Source organism: Pelophylax lessonae (assembly GCF_965119305.1).
Source record: "Pelophylax lessonae genome assembly, chromosome: 2".
NCBI lineage: Eukaryota > Metazoa > Chordata > Amphibia > Anura > Ranidae > Pelophylax > Pelophylax lessonae.
The window spans coordinates 226940651-226961561 of record NC_138769.1 but is presented as its reverse complement, the minus strand read 5'-3'; the positions used below and the strand labels follow the sequence as shown (position 1 = coordinate 226961561).

General features: G+C 45.7%; 1 protein-coding gene across 1 annotated transcript in view; it reads right to left on the bottom strand.

The window, feature by feature from the left end:
• Positions 1-12801, bottom strand: part of BCAS2 (BCAS2 pre-mRNA processing factor) — a 48256-nt gene extending 35455 nt beyond the window's left edge. Inside the window, exons 1-2 of the mRNA XM_082246210.1 lie at positions 12679-12801; positions 5224-5316 (exon numbers count right to left, since the gene is read on the bottom strand). Coding sequence (XP_082102336.1) covers positions 5224-5316; positions 12679-12771 — 186 coding nt within the window. The 5' untranslated portion in view covers positions 12772-12801. The remainder of the gene's footprint in view (positions 1-5223; positions 5317-12678) is intronic.
• Positions 12802-20911: the final 8110 nt, after the last annotated feature.

Here is a 20911-nt window from a genome sequence, read left to right as displayed (position 1 = left end):
AACCAACCTGAAGACCTGCAGAAGCAATATATTTATACAGGGCCTTCCCAGAGACGATCAAGGATTTTCAAGGCACTAACAGCAATTTTCCAGGAGCTGGTCCCTGTTGACCACCTGGAAAAAAGGACAGAGAGACCTTTCCGGTCAAAAGAGAAACTCCTACAAGCAGCATGGAACACCCCCATGCTCCAGTTCCAGGGCCACAGGTACAGCTTGAACACTGATCATGCCCAGCTGACTCTCCAGGTGGAGGTTGTGTTCGGTCACAAGGAGGCAAGCAAGAAGTGCCCACTGCTATCGGACATTTTTGATCCAGAGTTGGGCTCAGTGTTCGCGGGCCCTGATCAGGTATGAAAACTGGCAGGCAGATCCCTCCAGTCATAGGTAGAAAAAGGAGGTGGCCCCTGCACCCGGAAGTGTTCCAACAGCTCTGTCTTCGATGGGGGACACCGGACGTGGACCTTCTGGCATCACACTTCAACCAGAAGGTTCTGAGGTTTGTGGTGAGAATGAGGGATCCTCTGGTGGACACAATGGATGCACTGGTGGTGCCGTAGGATCAGTATCATCTCGTTTACACCCTCCCTCTCCTCAAGTTGCCTCCCTGTTTGCTGCACAGCATAAAGGCCAAAGGGATTACACTCATTCAAGTGGCTCCAGACTGACCTCAGGTGTGGTACGCTGATGTAGCATGACTGGTCGCAGACCTCCCTACCTTTTCTGGAGGACCTCCTGTCCTAGGGTTCAGTCTTCCACCCTGCTTTACCGTCGCTGGCTGACTGACATGGTTGTTGAAAGCCAGGTTCTGAGGTATAGGGGGGGGTTGTCCAGCTCGGTGATTCCCACAATGTTAAAGGCTTGAAAATCTACTTCCTGGAAGATATATTCCCACACCTGGAAGGCCTATATCATTTGGTGTAAGGCCTCGGGAGTCCATCCTTGTTCCTTCTAGGTGGCTTTGGCCTTTCTTCAATGAGACATTGACCAAAAGCTTGTCTTGAGTACTATCAAGGTTCAGGTCTTTGCCCTTGCGGTCTTCTTTCAGCATTCATTGGCCACGCACTCCTTGATTTGCACCTTTATTCAAGGGGGTTCGTCATGTTGCACCCCCCTGCATGCTTTGTTAATGCAATGGGACTTGAATTTGGTTCTATCAATTCTCCAGAAACCTGCCTTCAAGAGCATTTGGGATATAATAGACACCATCATCACTTCTTGATGGGTGTCAGAATTGGCAGCTTTGTCCTGTAAGCCTATCTGGTTTTGCATAGGGATAAGTTGTTCTTCCTCCATCGTCTTTCGTTTTTTAAAAAGTGGTGTCGGAGTTCCACTTGAACGAGGACATTGTTCTTCCTTCCTTGACCTTCACACCCTAAAAGGGGTGGCTTTGCACCCCTTGGACGTGATCAGAGTGTGTATTTATCTGCGAAAGCTGCCTTCTAAAGAGATTGCCAGTGAAAAGTAATTTGTGATGAAACGCGACAGTGCCGTCATTTCTTGTCACCTATCATTTGGATTTATACATGCTGGCTATCCACAGATGTTTGTAAGTGTTTTCACCATTAGAATAAATCTCATTTAAGCAGTTTTTACCCTATGTTTGTGTACTCTGGCTTATTTTCTATATCGGTGTGCCATCCGAAGATCAAGACAACCTAATACAGAACCCTACGGATTAATTCGATCAACCACCATCTATGATTGATTTTTTTTTTCTCCTTGGGGAGGAGTCTTTAGCTTGTATGACTCATCTACTGTAAGATATCTGGGTCCATACCATCTGGTGAGCGTATTTGCCTTTTCACTTTGGTGCTGGGTCTGTCTTCACTGACGAGTTTGGATACTTATATTTTAATATTTCAGCTTCGCTTTGTGGTTTTCCACGTTTGTTCACCATGTTATACGAATTATGGACTCACTTTTCATGACATTGTAAGATTTTGATGTTTTTATCACAGTTATATGTATTCACTTAATATTTAGCGCTGCACTTTTCTGTATGCGACACATACACATACACACACACACACACACACACACGCATACAATATCTCACAAAAGTGAGTACACCCCTCACATTTTTGTAAATGTTTTATTATATCTTTTCATGTACCATGGACGGCCAAAAGAAGAGTGCACGTGTGCAGCATCATATCCAGAGATTGTCTTTGGGAAATAAACGTATGAGTGCTGCCAGCATTGCTGCAGAGGTTGAAGGGGTGGGGGGAGGGGGGGGGTCAGCCTGTAGGGGGCTTCACAACCTGTGAAGCTCTGGTAAACTCCATGCCCAAGAGGGTTAAGACAGTGCTGGAAAATAATGATGGCCACTCAAAATATTGACATTTGGGCCCAATTTGGACATTTTGACGTAGGGGGTGTACTCACTTTTGTTGCCAGCGGTTTAGACATTACACTACCTAGACACTCACTACTTTGCTACAATATAAAGTGTAATGTCTTCAGTGTTGCCACATAAAAAGATAATAAAATATTTACAAAAACTGTGAGGGTGTACTTACTTTTGTGAGAAATTATATATATATTATTTATACACACACACACACACACACAGCTCAAAAAAACTAAAGCCCCGTACACACGCAACAATTATCGGCCGACTGATCGTCCGTCTTTTGTCCAGAGTTGTGTTTTGTTGGTTGGAATGTGCCTAGACTGCACACGAATTTTCTCGGCCAACAAAATTCTACTTCAGAAGTGATGTCATGTGTTGGTTTGCTTTCTTTGTGTTCTTTTCACTGAGAATGCCCAGACTTGCTCATCAGATTTTTCCCTGTCAAAATCTGTACTGACTGCACGAAAATCGGCCGTTATGGTGACGGCCAACAAAAATTTTATAGTCTGCACACCAGATTTTTTTCGGCCGAAAAGTCGGAGTTAGTTGTCGGAAGCATCATACTAACAAGCAGAAAATCGGCAGATCGGACATTGGACGAAAATTCCCTGCCAATTTTCGACGCGTGTGTACGGGGCTTAAAGGAACACTTTTTAACCAGAGTATAGCATCAAGTCAAGTAAACTCCTGGGATAGTGATCTAGTCAGAAGGGGTTGTTGATCAGTTTCAGCTGCTTGAAATGAAATTAACAGGTGCACTAGATGGGCAACAATGAGACAACCTCAAAAACAGGAATAGTTTTACAGGTGGAGGCACTGACTTTTTTTTACTGCTCATCTTTTCTGACTGTTTTTCACTTGTTTTGCATTTGGCTAGGGTCAGTGTCACTACTGGTAACATGAGGTGATACCTGGATGTTATAGAAGTTGCACAGGCAGTCCAACTCCTCCAGGATGGCACATCAATACGTGCGTGCCATTGCCAGAAGGTTTGCCGTGTCTCCCAGCACAGTGTCAAGAGCATGGAGAAGATTCCAGAAGACAGACTGTTACTCTAAGAGAGCTGGACAGGGCCGTAGAAGGTTCTTAACTCATAAGCAAGACCAGTATCTGCTGCTTTGTGCAAATGACCCTTCAGCTATCTAACTTTCACGTGAATTACACATCAAATGCTACAAGCTGCGACACTCCTCTACTTCGTAAAGAAGGAAGCTGAAAAATATTAAAGTTTGGGTTTGCAGAGAGCCTGGTCTTCTATTACACAAATACATTTATCTGTATTCTGCATCAGCAAGATAGCTTGTTTACTGAAAACTGCTTTGCACTGATGTGATGGGTTGCCTGCTAGAAACATAAATGTCTTGACTGTTTGGAGGATGGAAATGCCTATCCCTGCAACATTTTGGAGATTTGGCTTTTGAATTATCTGCATCTGTGGTCACTCCCTCCTAAGTGGCTTTGATCTCTGTAATAGGGATCCATTGTATTCGGTAAGAGGCCAATTTATCCGGTTGAAGGAGCACCTTTTTCACATTTCAGAGCACTGGTGAACACGGAGCGGAATACTCAATATTCATGCACTTTTTTCACTTGAGATATGCACCGCCACGAAATGTTGGACTTCATATATGATTTTTTTTCATACTATGCACCGAGACCTTTATATATGCATAAGTTTATATTATTGTAGTATATGTGTATATATTTGATTTATGCACCTTGTGGTTCACATTTATTTTAGTTTTATATATGCACTCACCTGCATAAGTCAAATTATTTGCCCTTTTTGATTCAGCTAATTATTTTTAATATGTCATAATTTATCATAATTGTTTAGGAAAAGCACACTATTATTTTTAAGATTACTCTTTATTCCTTTGTGCAAGGAGGAACAGGATGAGCACTGCCAGAGCCCTACAAAATGACCTCCAGCAGGCCACTGGTGTGAATGTTTCTGATTGTTTGTTCAGAGACAGACTTCATGAAGGTAGCCTGAGGACCCGACGTCCTCTAGTGGGCCCTGTGCTCATTCCCTGTCACCGTGGAGCTCAACTGGTATTTGCCATTGAACACAAGAATTGGCAGGTCCGCCACTGGCAGACAATGGCACCCTGAGCAAAATAGACTAGCCGGCTGCATCGTATTTTCAGGGTGTCTTTGATTTCAGCCCTTTGTAGGTTGACAATTTTAATTTCCATCAAACGACGTGGCATCCCTTTGTTCCTAAAGCCCCGTACAAACGTACCGAATGTCGGCTGAACGATCGGCCGTCTTTTGTCCGGTGCTGTCCTGTCGGCTGAAAACTGCAAAAGACTGCACATGAATTTTGTCGGCCAACAGCCGACTGCAGAAGTGATGTCATGTGATGGTTAACTTTCCGTGTGTTTTTTCTTCTCTGAGCATGCCCAGTCTTGCTAATCGACTGTTTGTCGGCCGAATTCTGTACTGACTGGCGAACAATCGGCCGTTCTGGTGTTGGCCAACAAAAATTTTAATGCCTGCGCACCCGATTCTGTTCAGCCGAAAATGCGCTGTCGGCAGCATCATACTAACAAGCCTACAATTGGCTGATCGGTCGTTGGCCGAATATTTACAGCCGACAATCGCTACATGTGTATGGGGCTTAACACATTGCCCAGTCCATATCAGTATAGATATCCAGCATGAGATTTTTCCCCATTGAGATCCGTTGTGTTTTCAAAGTGTTCCTTTAATTTTTTTTGTTGAGAGGTGTGTGTGTGTGTGTGGGTGTGTGTATTATACATACATACATACACATACACACCCATAATTTGCCTTTCATTTAAAACTGAATGGGTTGTTTTACAAGGTGAGGGGTTGCATATTAAATCACAAATAAAGCAAAATACCTCAAATGCTGTGTAGTCCGGAGTGGGTAAATAACTCAGGTAGTTTTTTGTTGGGCGATATCTTCTGGTCTCCTCTTCCACCAGAGCTGCTGCCTAGATACATAAAAACACACAGAATGCATTACAATTATATAAAGGCAAACATAAAAGGTGAACTGGATGAAATGCTTTAACTACCCCCCCCCCCCTATCAAAGCAGCTGAATGGCCTGGACAAAATAGAAATGCACCTTGCTTTACTGTACTATAGAGAAACTGCTGCCCAAGGAACCTTCAGACTATGACACTTCTAGGAGTGTTGGATTCCTGGTCCATCACTATACTCAGTGGTTTGATTTATCATCCCCTACATAACTACAGAAGGTAAGGGCTAACCACAGGATCGGACCAGGAATGTGACCCCCCCAAAGTGTTGAATTCTGAAATGTCTTTGAGTGGTAGTTTGACTTTTCATGCATTCTATGCCCCCTTTTATTCCAGTTCTACAGCCTTCATCTGTCTCCAACATTTAAAGTGGACCTTTTCCCCTCAATTCAAAAAGTCCTGGTGCATGCATCTCTGCTTTAAGTTCACATGTAAAATACATATTTATATACACTTCTTTATTCCCACTTCTGGGTTTCTTGAGGCACTGGTGACAGGCCCAGGCTCACAGATGTCCCTGGGTTACATCACCAGTGCCTTGCAGGGAGATCTCAATTGTAAATCATAGATCTCACTAGATTTTGGGGATCTTGCAAGATCAGGGGGAGGATTTTTCGTTTTGTTTTTACTATCATTAGTTACTTTGAGAAGTTATACTCACCTGGGTTCCCCAGTTAAGGTTCCTCTCTCATGCTGATTTCAACTGCAAGATATGCTAGTTCAGTGCTGCACCTTAACCCTTGTCAGATGTTCCTCTTAACTTCAGTTGATCTGATGGTCCTTTGGGTCCTGAGAAAATCCCTCAGCTGACAAGCCAAGGGGAAACACCCAGGTCACTTACGCAATGAGATGGATACTCAGAAAAAGGACCCATCCAAGAAGTAAAAAGAGGAAAAAGACCAGGCGTTTGATAGCCGTTACCCAGCGATTGGAGAGGGGAGCAAGGGGGTTTACTTTTATCGTTCCCCTTGTGATTAACAGCAGGGAGTGGGCTGACTATAGCCAAATGGAGGCTCTTTGATGGGGAACTGGTGTTTTCAAATCCCCCATCAAGTCCCACCCACCCAGCTTCTATCTTATCTATGTGACAGCTGTAGAGGCTGGGATGGAGTCCAGCTGCACTGAGGACATAGTGTCTATATCAGGGGTCTTCAAAAGATGGCCCTCCAGTTGTTCGGGAACTACAATTCCCATCATGCCTAGTCATGTCTGTGAATGTCAGAGTTTTACAACGTCTCATGGGATGTGTAGTTCTGCAACAGCTGGAGGGCCGTAGTTTGAGGATCCCTGGTCTATATGGACACTCTGGCCTCATTTCACCTCTGCACACAGTGATTGCCCCAAATTCATGTAACTGCTACACAAATCCCTCACCCCAACTGATGTGTGCAGACCCAATCGAATTCTAAAGATTGCCTTGGATGAAAATAATAGGATCCATTCCCAGTTGGCATCCTGGGATCTCCGGTAGAATCGCTGTGATTCTACTCGCAATCTCAAACCACACTGCAATTGCAAAATGCATATTTGGGTAGCATTCATTTTCACTGGCTTATCGCCCAAAAAGGCGCAGGAGCTTCTTTTGGGCGGCAAGCTTCACACATTGCGGTTTGCTTTGATAATTGCAGCGATTTTGCCCGAGATCCCGAAGTGCCAAATGTGAATGGAGAGGAACTAAACCCTCTTAGGTGGTGTCGTGACCACAGTGTAAAACATCTGCCACTGTCGGGGACACACAGGGAACAATTGTTTATGTGTCCCATTAACACTGCAATGCAGCATAGCGCTGAGCTGTAGCGTGTTGCAATAAAATTAAGACATGCTGCATTTTATCACAGCGCAACAGCCCAAATCATACTGAAATAACAGGCAGAGCATCGCGCCGGCCGACATTGCAGTGTATAAAGTGTACATTTTGTACACTTGACATAAAGTAGTTCAAAATAAAAACAAAAAGGGGGGGGGGGGCGGTACAGTGCGCTGAATCGTGCACCACACTGCCCCCTAGCCAGCTGACAGCGCAGAGTGGCTGGAGTGGTGAATCGCTACAACTGCTTTACTATTTAATGGAGGGGCAGTGTGAATTGTTTTCAGCTGCCATCTTGGCCTCTGTTTGATCTTCAACTCCTATGGTGCTGCACATGTGATCAGTTACAACACCAGCCATTTGATGGCTTGGCAGTTTGGTTGAGAGCACAACCAATGTGAGTTACTTTCCCAGTATATCAGGAATCTAACTGTCTAAAACTGTTAAATCAATGGGTTTATTTCCACCGTTACCGACACTAGGCATTTGCAGGAGTATCGGTACTCATGCAAATGCCTTCGAAACCAATACAAGAAGTGACATAGTGGTATCGCTAGGGGGGGTGCAGGCCGCACCCGGGTGACACCCGTAAGGCAACTGCTGGGCTGCTCCTTGAGCTCGCACCGCTCACCTGGCCTCTCCGCAGCTGGCTGGACACCCGGTTAATTTACTGCACGGCCAAGAAAGGTCATTGCAAGCACAGACTCCACAAACGTCAGAGAAAGGGGGTCCTGATTTCACCACACGTTCGTTACATTTTGCAGAGAGAACGCAGATAGGAGGACACGGCTCCCTTTACACAGCGTGAACCAGGTGGCATACTCTTAACACAACTATGGACTTGTTTAGCAGGGACATTATCTGACTAGAGACTTGTATATATATCCTTTTTCTTTTCCCTGGATACCGTATCGTGGGCTGTTGGTCTTTAGTCCGGTCCAGCGCTTACCCTTTGATATTTTTGCTTTTACATCTTATGTGATGTCTTTAACTTCATTTTTGTAATAAAATTTAAATAATTTTATACATTGTGGTTCTTTATGTCAACTATTATTACCACCATATAATCATTGCCTTAAAGTCCCATGCTTCTGGTGAGGCAGAGTCCGGACATTTCTCTCGCCTTTGGCTTGAGTAGATGCGGAACCAGTCCCTCAACCCAATTTTTATTTTCTAATATGTTTTAGGGATGTGGCAATGATTGGTGGTCCCTTGTGAACTAGTGCTCCCTCTCCTCTTCTCTAGGAGGATACTTTATTCACTGTTTCTCTCTCTTACAATGTGAGTGATACTGAACAGAGGATAACAGAAGGTAAAATGAAGGCATCAGGGATCAGACATTGCCTTCACTTTACATTCTGTTATCCTCTGTTCAGTGTCACTCACATCTTAAAGAGGTTGTAAACCCCCCCTTTTTTTTTTCTTTTTCACCCTGAAAGACAAACGCATAATGAGCTAGTATGCATCGCATACTAGCTCATTATGAAATACCTTAGAACGAGCCCCTGCCGTGCCGCCCGCTTAGCTGTATGACGGGCGACATGTCCAGTCGCCCGTCTTGCGGGATCGCGACATCCGGCCATCTGATTGGCCGGAGCCGCGGTGACGTCACTTTCGTGCACGCGAGCCAATGGTCACAGCACGGAGTTGTGAAGGAACGGCACCAGCGGCCGTTCCTTCAGAGCGCATGCGCCAGTGACGTCACTGGCTGCATGAAAGGTAAATATCTCCTAAACGGTACATGTTTAGGAGATATTTACAGTACCTATAGGTAAGCCTTATCATAGGCTTACCTATAGGTACAAGTGTCAGAGGAGGGTTTACTTCCTCTTTAAGAGAGACAATTCTTGGACCCAACAAGGTGTCCTGCATTGAACCACTTCCCGTCTTCTGCATGCAGGAATGGTGATATCATTCTTTAGCCCCAGCGATTTTGCACTAGATAAAAGTAATCCAGGAAGCTAATAAGTCACTGGATTAATTTTACTCCTGCCACCGCCTCCTCTACCAGACTCTGCCATGTGATCTTAAAGGTAAGGACGTGACCAGCAACAGACAGAGAGGAACGGATGCTGTTCCTCGCACTGTGTGATGTCAGAAACAAAAAGCGACAGGGACTTAGACACTTCCTGTTTTGGGTCTTTGTTTACCTGGCCGTTAGTGGCCAGTGAAGCAACCAATAAGACCAATCTGTGTCTGATCGGCTGCACTGAAGGCCAGAGGAGAGATTTGGGGTCTAAAAGATCCCAGATCCCTTCATAAAGGCTCATGCTATTCTATTACAAGGGAGGCTGTTTATCCTTTGTAATAGCAATAAAATTGACCAAAAAAAAAAAAAGTTAAAAAGGTACAGTGTTAAAAAAAAAAAAAAAAAAAAAAATCTAAATAATAAATAAAATTAAAAAATAGGTATCGGCAAGTACTTAAGGAAAAAGTATCAGTACTCGTACACGATCTTAAAAAACTGGTATCAGTGTATCTCTAACATGCCCCTACTCCCCAACCCTCATCTCTATTTACCTGTTATGCTGGGTTAAAAAATACCAGTGATGCACTGAAATTTTGGTTGCCGAAAATTATCAGCTGAAAAAGTGCCGATAATGGCTGCTGAAAATGCCTGCGATTTTACCTTGCTTCTGGTGTGTTTTTCATAGATCATTAGACTCAAAAATGCATCAAAAACACAACACAGGTGCTTTTTTTGCACGTTCTTGCTGTGTTTTTAATGCATTGCAGTGGGGAGGTGCATTTTATGGTGCGGTTTGCCACATATGCCCCAAAAATGTAGTAGCAAGCAGGATTTTTAGCACTGCTCTAAAAGGTGCCAATACCGGCTGACAATAAATGTATATTAATTTAAATTTGCGTTTTAATAGGTTTTGTAATGTGAAGGAACACAATGCAGCTGCGGACATCTTCTTACACCCACGCAAGTCTTGAATTTTACATTTTTTTTAGCAGTAAACTCACCTTATACTGAATCACAGTATTACATTTGTTATTATTATTGTATTCTAGTAAGTATAGCGTGAAACCTGCAGGCAGAAGGCGACGACGGCCATCTTAGTACACCCCGCCCTGCTCAGCGACAAACTGATTATAAAGTGAAATAGCCTATTTCAGTATACAAGGTGAGTTTCCTGCTAAAATAAATGTAAGATTTAACCACTTAAGCCCTGTAAGATTTTACCCCCTTCCTGACCAGGGCCTATTTTGCGATTCGGCACTGCGTGAATTTAACGGACAATTGCGCGGTCGTGCGACGCTGTACCTAAACGAATTTGACGTCCCTTTTTTCCCACAAACAGAGCTTTCTTTTGGTGGTATTTGATCACCTGTGCGATTTTTTGATCATGCGCTATAAACAAAAAAAAGAGCGTCAATTTTGCAAAAATAACAATATTTTTCACATTTTTTTATATGAAATTCCCCAAAAAAAAGAAAATGTAAAAATCAAAATTTAACATTTTCGGCCAATTTGTTTTATGCTACATATGTTTGGTAAAAAAAAAAAAAAAAAAAAAAAACCTCGCAAAAAGCGTATTTTGATTGTTTTGCGCAAAAGTTATCGCGTTTACTAACAAAGGGAAAGATTTTTGTCATTTTTTTTTTTTTTTTAATGAGTAATGGCGGCGATCTGCGATTTTTTTTTGCGGGACTGCGAAATTGCGGCGGACAGATCGGACCCTTGAATGACATTTTTGACACTTTTGGGGGTACCAGTGACATTACTACAGTAATCAGTGCTATACATATGCTCTGTTACTGTAAAAATGACACTGGTAGGGAAGGGGTTAACTTTATTAGACATCCAGGGGTTAAGTGTGTCCCTAGGGGCGTGCTTCTAACTGTAAAGGGGCGTGGCTTTTGATGTAACCACAGAGACATACGATCCTACATAGCAGGATCATATGATCTCTGCAGTTACACCAGGGAGAATGACAGGCGGCTTTGTTTACATTAGCCGCCTGCCTTTCTCCCTCTCCAGCGGAAAGTGATCGGCGGACATCAGAACCGCCGGTCACTCGCGCTGGGATGGCAGTGAACGAGCAGGGGCAGGAGTTGACACTGGCAGTGAAGGAGTTAACTGTATTGGAGAGGGAGGGGTTAAGTATGTCCTAGGGGCGTGTTTCTAACTGTGATTGGCTGTGGCTACTAGTGTAAGAACAGAGATCAACGGTCCTACATAGTGGAACCGTCTGATCTCCATTCTTACACAGGGAAGAATGACAGGCGGCTTTGTTTACATCAGCCGCCTGCACTTCTTCCAGTGTAACGGACAATCGCAAGTGCCCGGCGGACATCGGGGCCGCCGGGCACACACGCGCAGGGGGGGAGGGGTGCGTGACCGCGCAGCGGCGCGCACTCCCTAGAGCCTCACAGGCTAGCGCCGTAGTACTACGTCGCTTTGCCTGTGAGGGGCTGACCGCTGCAGTAAATAGTCGTGCGGCGGTCGGCAAGCAGTTAAGACTTGCGTGGGTGTAAGAAGATGTCTGCAGCTGCTTCATGTTCTGTTACATTAGGAAACCTATGGAACGCATAGCGCATGCACAGTTAATTGTTCTAGTCCGTAAGTCACTTGCGGTTACAGAATCTGATAGGTAGCGGTATTCTGATAGAACACTACCCATCAGATTCTGCAACCGGAAGTGACGTACAGACTAGAACTTACTGCGCATGCGCCATGCGTTCCAACATGGCCACTATGCATTACAATAGGTTTCCTGATGTGACAGAACACGAAGCAGCGGCGGACATCTTCTTACACCCACGCAAGTCTTGAATTTTACATTTATTTTAGCAGTAAACTGATCTTATATACTGAAAGACAGTATTACATTTGTATTATTATTATTGTTGTTATATAGAAAATATAGCGTAAAACCTGCAGATAGAAGGTGGTGACGGCCATCTTGGTACACCCAACACTGCTCAGCAACAAACTGATTATATAGTGAAACAGACTTTTTCACTCGATCGCAGTGAAATAGCCTATTTCAGTATAGAAGGGGAGTTTACTGCTAAAATAAATGTAAGATTTAAGACTTGCGTGGGTGTAAGAAGATGTCCGCAGCTGCTTCGTGTTCTGTCACATTAGGAAACCTATTGGAACGCATAGCACCAATTTTGGAACGCATGGTGCATGCACAGTTAGTTGTTGTCGTCCAAACGTCACTTGCAGTTGCACAATTTAATAGGTAGCGGGATTCTGATAGAACACAGGCACAGCCCCTCTGCAGAGGACCATTGTAAGGTTTCCTCTATGGAAACAAGCAGTGCATTGTCCTAACATCCCACAGCATGGCTACCTGTGTACACAAAGTTCATCCCATAACAAGTCAATGGTAAAACGACAGAGCAGCCAGTAGCTGCCCCAGTCCCACACATTGCACACCGACTGACCTATAGAAGGGACCAGAGCAGCTCTACACTCCCATGTGGGGCACGGGGCTCTCTGCTTCCCTCTTAAAATCAAGGCACGACCAGGGCCAACACCGCACTCACCGCCTCCCGGACCCCTTGAGCATCATAACCCTGGTCAAAGTACGGTAAAGCGTCCACCACCACATCGCCGGCAACCAAGCTGGTGCCCGCCATCTTGCAACCTGGCAAAACGAAAGCCGCACATGCGCAGTCACCAGCGAGGTTCACGATATCTGGATGGAGAGCTGCTATTTGATAGCGAGGCATGGGAGCGGAATCCTATTGGTCGCTAGGAAAGGTGGGCTTAACATCAGTTGTCAGGGCTGATTGGTGGTGATTTTGTTTAAAGCGCCACTGCTGAAAGCAGCCAAAACTAAAGTGAGGAGTGATGAGTGAGACGAGACCCGAGCTTAGTTGACGCTGTGAGAGAAGAAAAATAGTAAATGCGTTCATATTGCAGAAATAAAAATTAATTTGTTTTGCTTTGGAGCCTGCAGATCACAGTTATAATTCTCGGGCTCTTGCAGACTATTATTGTGGCCACAGACACTTCAGTTTTATTGTCCGTTTGATGAGTAACTAACTCGGTCAAAACGATTAATTTAGACTCAATTTAACCACTTTACCACCGGAGGATTTTGCTGTCTTACGTCCAGGCCACTTTTTGCGATTTGGCACTGTGCGACTTTAACTGACAATTGCGTGGTCGTGCGACGCCGTACCCAAACAAAATTTACGTCCTTTTTTTCCCCACAAACAGAGCTTTCTTTTGGTGGTATTTGATCACCTGTGCGATTCTTTACTTTTTGCACTATAAACAAAAAAATAGCGTAAATTTTGAAAAAATAACAATATTTTTCAAATTTTTTTATATGAAATTCCCCCCCCCCCCCCCAAAAAATGTAAAAATCAAAATATTTTTAAATTTTTGGCCAATTTGTTTTCTGCTACCTATATTTGGTAAAAAAAATCACAATAAGCGTATTTTGATTGGTTTGCACAAAAGTTATTTTTGGTGTTTTTTTTTTTTTAACCACTTGCCGACTGCCTAACGCCGATCTACGTCGGCAGTCAGCCCCTCACAGGCAAAGTGACGTAGGGCTACGTCACTAGCTTGTGAGGGTCTAGGGAGCGAGCTCGCGCCCCCGGAGGCGCGCTCCCGCGTGGTCACGGACCCCCCCGCGCGTGTGACCTGCGGACCCGATGTCCGCCGGTCACTCTGCGATCGACGGGGGAGAGGGAGAAAGGCAGGCGACTAGTGTAAACAAGCTGCCTGTCATTCTCCCCTGTGTATGAAGGATGATCATACGGTTCTACTATGTAGAACCGTTGATCACTCTTCATACATCTGAAGCCACAGCCAATCACAGTAGAAAGCACGCCCCTAGGGACACACATAGCCCATCCCTTTCAAAAAAAAGTTAACCCCTTCACTGCCAGTGTATTTTTACAGTAACAGTGCATATGTATAGCACTGATTACTGTAGAAATGTCACTGGTAACCCCAAAAGTGTCAAAAATGTCAGTCAAGGGTCCGATCTGTCCGTCGCAATGTCGCAGTACCGCAAAAAAAATCGCAGATCGCCGCCATTACGCGTTAAAAAAAAAATGACAAAAATCTTTCCCTTTGTTAGTAAACGCAATAACTTTTGCGCAAACCAATCAAAATACGCTTTTTGCGATTTTTTTACCAAACATAGGTAGCATAAAACAAATTGGCCGAAAATGTTAAAAAGTTTTGATTTTTACATTTTTTTTGGGGGGGGGGGATTTCATATAAAAAAATGTGAAAAATATTGCTATTTTTGCAAAATTTACGCTCTTTTTTTGTTTATAGCGCGTGATCAAAAAATCACACAGGTGATCAAATACCACCAAAAGAAAGCTCTGTTTGTGGGGGAAAAAAGGACACCAAATTCGTTTAGACCGCGCAATTGTCCGTTAAAGTCACGCAGTGCCGAATCGCAAAATAACCCCTGGTCAGGAAGGGGGTAAAATCTTCCGGGGGCTTAAGTGGTTAACGAGTAACGGTGGCGATCTGCGATTTTTTTTTGCGGGACTGCGAAATTGCGGCGGACAGATCGGACCCTTGACTGACATTTTTTACACTTTTGGGGGTACCAGTGACATTACTACAGTAATCAGTGCTATACATATGCACTGTTACTGTAAAAATGACACTGGCAGGGAAGGGGTTAATTTTATTGGAGAGGGAGGGGTTAATGTATGCCTGGTGCTTACTAACGTGTGTGGGGGGAGGTGACTGAGTGACACAGGGACAGATCGCATGTTCAGCTATGCTGAACCCTGCAATCTGTCACTGTCTGTCACTTCGGAGATCCGCCCGCTTTGTTTACACAAGCGGGCGGATCTCCAAACTCGATTCCCCGACGATCGGGCGCCGCTCCTCCCCTGGCCCGACTCCCGCTGTGACTGAATACAGCGGGAGCGAGCCTCCGGCGGCGCACGTACGCCGCCCACAAGGGGAGGAGTCCAGCGACGTAGGTCTACGCTGCTGGACAGGAACTAACCACTTTGCCGCAGTAGAGCTCGAGTGAGCGGTCGGCAAGTGGTTAAATTGAAATTAATTACCCACTTAAAGCAGAGTTCCAACCAAAAGTGGAACTTCCGCTCACTTGCTTCCTCGCCTCCCTCCGGTGGCACCTTTCGGGGGGGGGCACCTGTTTTTGACAGGTACCCTTTCACACTTCCGGGAGACGGCACTGTGGCACTGTCCCTCGAAAGTTTGGCCCCCTCCTCCTTCCCCCGCTGTCGAGCCAATCCGAATGCGCAGCGCGCTTTGCGCACGCACAGTTGCCGGGTTTCCTTACCAGCAATGGCTGGGGTGCCAAGATAGCTGGACTCCAGGACAGGTAAGTGTCCTTATATTAAAAGTCAGCAGCTACAGTATGTGTAGCTGCTGACTTTTAGTTTTTGGAGGGGAAGGCTGCTTTAAGGACTAAGCCTTTTTTCTGAAACCTGGTTGCTAACAAGTTAAAATCAGTATTTCTTTTTTGTTCATTGACGGACACAGCTCCATAGCTTCTTTACCGTTTGGTTATGCTGCCCCCCCTACAGGAGTAGGACACTTGGTGGAAAACAATTGACTACGCCTATAGGGCAGTCCCAGGGGGTATATGCCCACTTCCTGCTATAGGACTTCAGTTTTTTTTCTGCCTAGTCAGGAGTAAGGACCTAGCTCCCTGCTGGGATCTTTGATCCTAGCATTTTTTTTCCCTTTTTAACCACTTTACCACCGCCCACAGTAATATTACTGCGGCAGAGTGGCTCGTTATCGTCTGACGACGTAGTACTACGTCGTCAGACACTCCCCCTTCTGGGCGGCGCTTGCTCCCGCTGTATTCAGTCACAGCGGGAGTCGTGCCAGGGGAGGAGCAGCGGCGATCGCCGCCGCTCTTCCCCCGATCGTCGGGGATCTAGTGTGGAGATCCGCCCGCCTGTGTAAACACAAGCGGGCGGATCTCCATAGTGACAGGGAGTGACAGATCGGACTGTTCAGTATAGCTGGACATCCGATCTGTCCATGACTCACTCAGTCCCCTCCCCCCCACACGTCAGTAAGCACCAGGCATACATTAACCCCTCCCTCTCCAATAAAATTAACCCCTTCCCTGCCAGTGTCATTTTTACAGTAACAGTGCATATATATAGCACTGATTACTGCAGTAATGTCACTGGTACCCCCAAAAGTGTCAAAAATGTCAGTCAAGGGTCCGATCTGTCCGCCGCAATGTCGCAGTCCCGCAAAAAAAATCGCAGATTGCCGCCATTACGCGTTAAAAAAAAAAAACACCAAAAATGACAGAAATCTTTCCCTTTGTTAGTAAACACAATAACTTTTGCGCAAACCAATCAAAATATGGTTATTGTGATTTTTTTTACCAAACATAGGTAGCAGAAAACAAATTGGCCAAAAATGTTTAAAAAAATTGGTTTTTACATTTTTTTGGGGGGGAATTTCATATAAAAAAATGTTAAAAATATTGTTATTTTTTCAAAATAAACGCTCTTTTTTTGTTTATAGCGCAAAAAGTAAAAATCGCACAGGTGATCAAATACCACCAAAAGAAAGCTCTGTTTGTGGGAAAAAAAGGACGTAAATTTCGTTTGGGTACGGCGTCGCACGACCGCGCAATTGGGTTTAGGTCAGGCAAGTTTGCTTGCCAGTCAAGCACAGCGATACCATGATCAATTAACCAGGTATTGGTATTTTTGGCAGTGTGGGCAGGTACCAAGTCCTGCTGGAAAATGAAATCAGCATCTCCATAAAGCTGGTCAGCAGAGGAAAGCATGAAGTGCGCTAGAATTTCCTGGATGAGGGCTGCGCTGACTTTGGATTTGATAAAACCCAGTGGACCATTTTTGATAGACTTTTGCTTTGGGACTATATTTTCTACCCCTGCGTGGGAATCCTTTTCTGTTTGCTGTATTTGCTGACCAAATAAACACGGGCAAGAAGCCCTTAACCTTGAACACAGCTGGATTACCTCAGCACAGCAACAGACTTTTCAGAAAGTCCTGGCTCCGCAGCAGCAAGCTGCTGCACAACAACAAGAAACTAACAGAATGTTGGCTGCTCAGCAGGAGCAAGCCCAAGCAACCAGACAGCAAGCTGTGGCTGCCCTGACTCAGGCAAAAGAGCCCCAAGCGACTGCTTTGGCACAGACAACTGGGGCTCAATTGGCTGCCTTGGCTCAGGCAGCCGAGAAAGACCAACAGGCCATAACGGAAGTACTACAGCGGATTCCAGCCCAGACTGCAAATGTCTCCCCAGGGTCCCCTGGTGACACCCGGGCAGGCACCAAAAATCACCTTCTTCAAAAGATGATATCCCAGGATGATGTGGAGGCCTTCCTATGTACTTTTGTCAGAACTGCTGAGGGCAGGCCTTGCATAAAGACCGCTGGGCTGCTCTTGTGGCACCGTTGTTGGCAGGGAACTCCCAAAAAGCCTAATTTCACTTGTCTGCGGAGGACGCCCAAGATTATGACAAACGAAAAGCTGAGATCTTGCAGCGTCTGGGGGTCTGGAGTTTCAAGGCAGGTGGATCCCCCCCCCCCCCGCTCCCAAATGTATGACCTAGTCAACCTGGTCAAATGGTGGCTGCAACCTGAGAAACTCACAGGACCCCAAATAGTGGAGTTGCCCGAAAAGGGGAAGTTCTGAGAGGCCGTTGAGAGTTGTCGAAGGGTCAGGCTCTGTTGAAAGAACTTGTCTGGGAAGCCCCAGAGGACCCCTTGGGCATGTCCCTGTTTGCTCGCCCGGGCCTAGTCACTGATCCAGACATGCCAAGCTCTGTTATAAAGATAAGGGGAAAAAGTGTGTGTGCCCTCCTGTACTCTGAAATGATGGTCATCCTGGTCCATACCCGGCTTGTGGACCCCAAACAGCTGACCCGGCGTCAGGTAGGAGTGGTAGGTGTGCATGGTGACTGTAAAAAGTACCACGCAGCGCTGTTGACATTTGAAACTTCCTCAGGACCTGTTTGTCATGAAGTGGATGTGCCCCCTATCCTTTTGCACTCAATACTGAGGAGAGACTATCCACTGTTCAAGGAACTCTGCAGTGGGAAGGAAAAGAGTCCTGAGCCTGGACTTTCTAGTGGGACTGCAGGGGGAAACCCCAACCCCTTTGAACCAAAGGTTGATGAAAATGCTGTAGGAGTGGGCACTGATGAAATTGTGTCTTTTCCCTTAGCAATTTGCGGGAGTGAACCAGAGATGACCCCCTAAGACCCTAGAGTTGACCAGTGTGCTGGAACTAGAGGTCTCTCGGGACAACTTTGGGACCGCCAAGTTACAGGATTCTATTCTTGTACAAGCCTGGAGAAATGTGAAGGTAAACAATGGGACCCCGGTAGCCCCAGGGCTGGAGAATGTGTTTCCTCATATGGCGGTTCACCATGTTGTATCGGGTTGACACAATTCAGGGTGAGATTGTGTAGCAACTTCTTGTGCCTGGACCTTAAAGGAGGACAGTGCTGAACCTGGCCAATACTCATCCTTGGGGGGTCACCTGGCTTACAGTATTTATTTTGGCCTGGGATACATGCTGATGTGAGAAACTATTGTTAGTTATGCCCTGAGTGTCAAAAGGCAGCCCCTATGCCCCATTATTGTAACCCACTGGTACCATTGCCCATCATTGAGGTTCCTTTTGCCTGAATTGCCACAGATCTGATAGGGCCAGTAGTTAAGCCTGCTAGAGGCTATTAGTATGTCCTAGTGGTCATGGACTATGCCACCCGGTATCCTAAAGCGGTTCCCTTAAACACTTCCTCCAAGATGATTGCCAAAGAGTTGTTCCATGTGTTTGCCTGTACTTGGATCTCAAAAGAGATTCTAACTGACCCAGGGACTCCCTTTATGTAAAAGGTAATGAAAGAGCTGTGCAAATTGTTCAATAATTAGCATTTGCATACTTCGGTTTACCACTCTCAGACAGATGGTTTAGTAGAACAGTTTACCAAAACCCTCAAGAGTATGCTTGAGAAGGTGGTGGCTAAGAATGGGCGAGACTGGCATTTTCTACTGCCATATCTGTTGTTTACCATTAGAGAGGTCCCACAGTCTTCCATGGGTCTCTCACCCTTTGAACTTCTGTATGGGAGGCATCCCTGAGGGTTGCTGGATATTGCTAAAGAAACCTGGGAAACTAAAAATACTCCCTCCTGGAGTGTCATAGAGCATATCTCAGCCATGTAGGATAGAATTACCTCGGTAATGCCCCTTGTTTGAGAACACATGCAGCAAGCCCCAGAGTCGAGTGTACAATAGGTCGGCGAAGGTTCAAATTTCCATCTGAGAGATCACTTACTTATTTTAGTCCCTACGGTGGAAAGTAAGTTCTTAGCTAAGTGGAAAGGACCCTATGAAAAACTGGAAAAGGTTGGGAGGGAAACTATAAGGGCTCTTTCACACGGTCCGCCTCCGTAGGCGGATCCGTGCTGCTCAGCGGGGATCGATCCACGATAAATATGCACTGTTACTGTAAAAATTACACTGGCAGGGAAGGGGTTAATTTTATTGGAGAGGGAGGGGTTAATGTATGCCTGGTGCTTACTGACATGTGTGGGGGGAGGTGACTGAGTGACACAGTGACAGATCGCAGGTTCAGCTATGCTGAACCCTGCAATCTGACACTGCCTGTCACTTAGATCCGCTCGCTTTGTTTACACAAGCGGGCGGATCTCCACACTCGATTCCCCGACGATTGGGGAAGAGCAGCGGTGATCGCCGCTGCTCCTCCCCTGGCCTGACTCCCGCTGTGACTGAATACAGTGGAAGCGAGCCTCCGAGAGGGGAATGTCTGGTGACGTAGGTCTACGTTGCCAGACGTTATCGAACTACTTTGCCGCAGTAGAGCTCTAGTGAGCAGCGGTAAAGTGGTTAAATATGGTGTACACACTCTTTTCTCTGTCTATCCCCTCGTAGCCCCCTCCTACCTTTCCGAGGATCTTCCTGCCTTCTGTGGCTGTGGCGAGCTCATACTATAAAAGAGGAAAGTAAGATAAGCATATTTCCTCCATTTTCCCTCACTGCAACTTTCCCTAACTTCTATACATATACACCTATCAAACAAAAACAAAAAATTATTATTATTTTTTTTTAACATTAAAAATTATGCTGCTGCTTACCTGTACTCAAATGGGAGCACCAGCAGATGGCAGCAGAGAGAGGGACACGCTTGAGTGGAAGAAGCTGATAAGTCTGGGATCCGCTGGATAGCCTACTACAAGCCAGATGGGGATAGGAGTGAGAGAGAGGGAGAGGGAGAGAATAATGAGCCATAGAGAACCAAAAAAAAAAAACACACAACCACTCAGAACCTTAGCTGCCTGACTGCACCGACCTGCACAGTGGGCCGCCATTGCAGCCTCCAGTCTAATGCAGGGTGATTGTTAGGCTATGCCTAGAGCCCGCCCGCATGCTCTGCCCCCTTGTGACATCAGCGCCGGCCGACATAACAGCCGAGAAGAGCGACCGGTGCGTCCCTAATAGCTGCAAGCAGGTGAGAGGAAATGAGCCTAGCACACTACAACCTTTCCACCATACTTTTTCGGCTATTTAATCCATCCATGCCCTCGGCCACTGCACTCAAGGCATCCAGGGTGTTAAGAGGATTTACCTCTATCATTCTGGACCTACCAATCCCAGGAGAGGCTGAAGGGGGGAGGATACCATTCCTTCTGTTCTTTTATGGCTTGTTTCAGATGACCTGGAGACCAAAAAAAGGAGAGCAAGAGGGAATGGGAGGGCTCTCTCTTATAAGCTAGGATAAGGGTGGTTCTCAG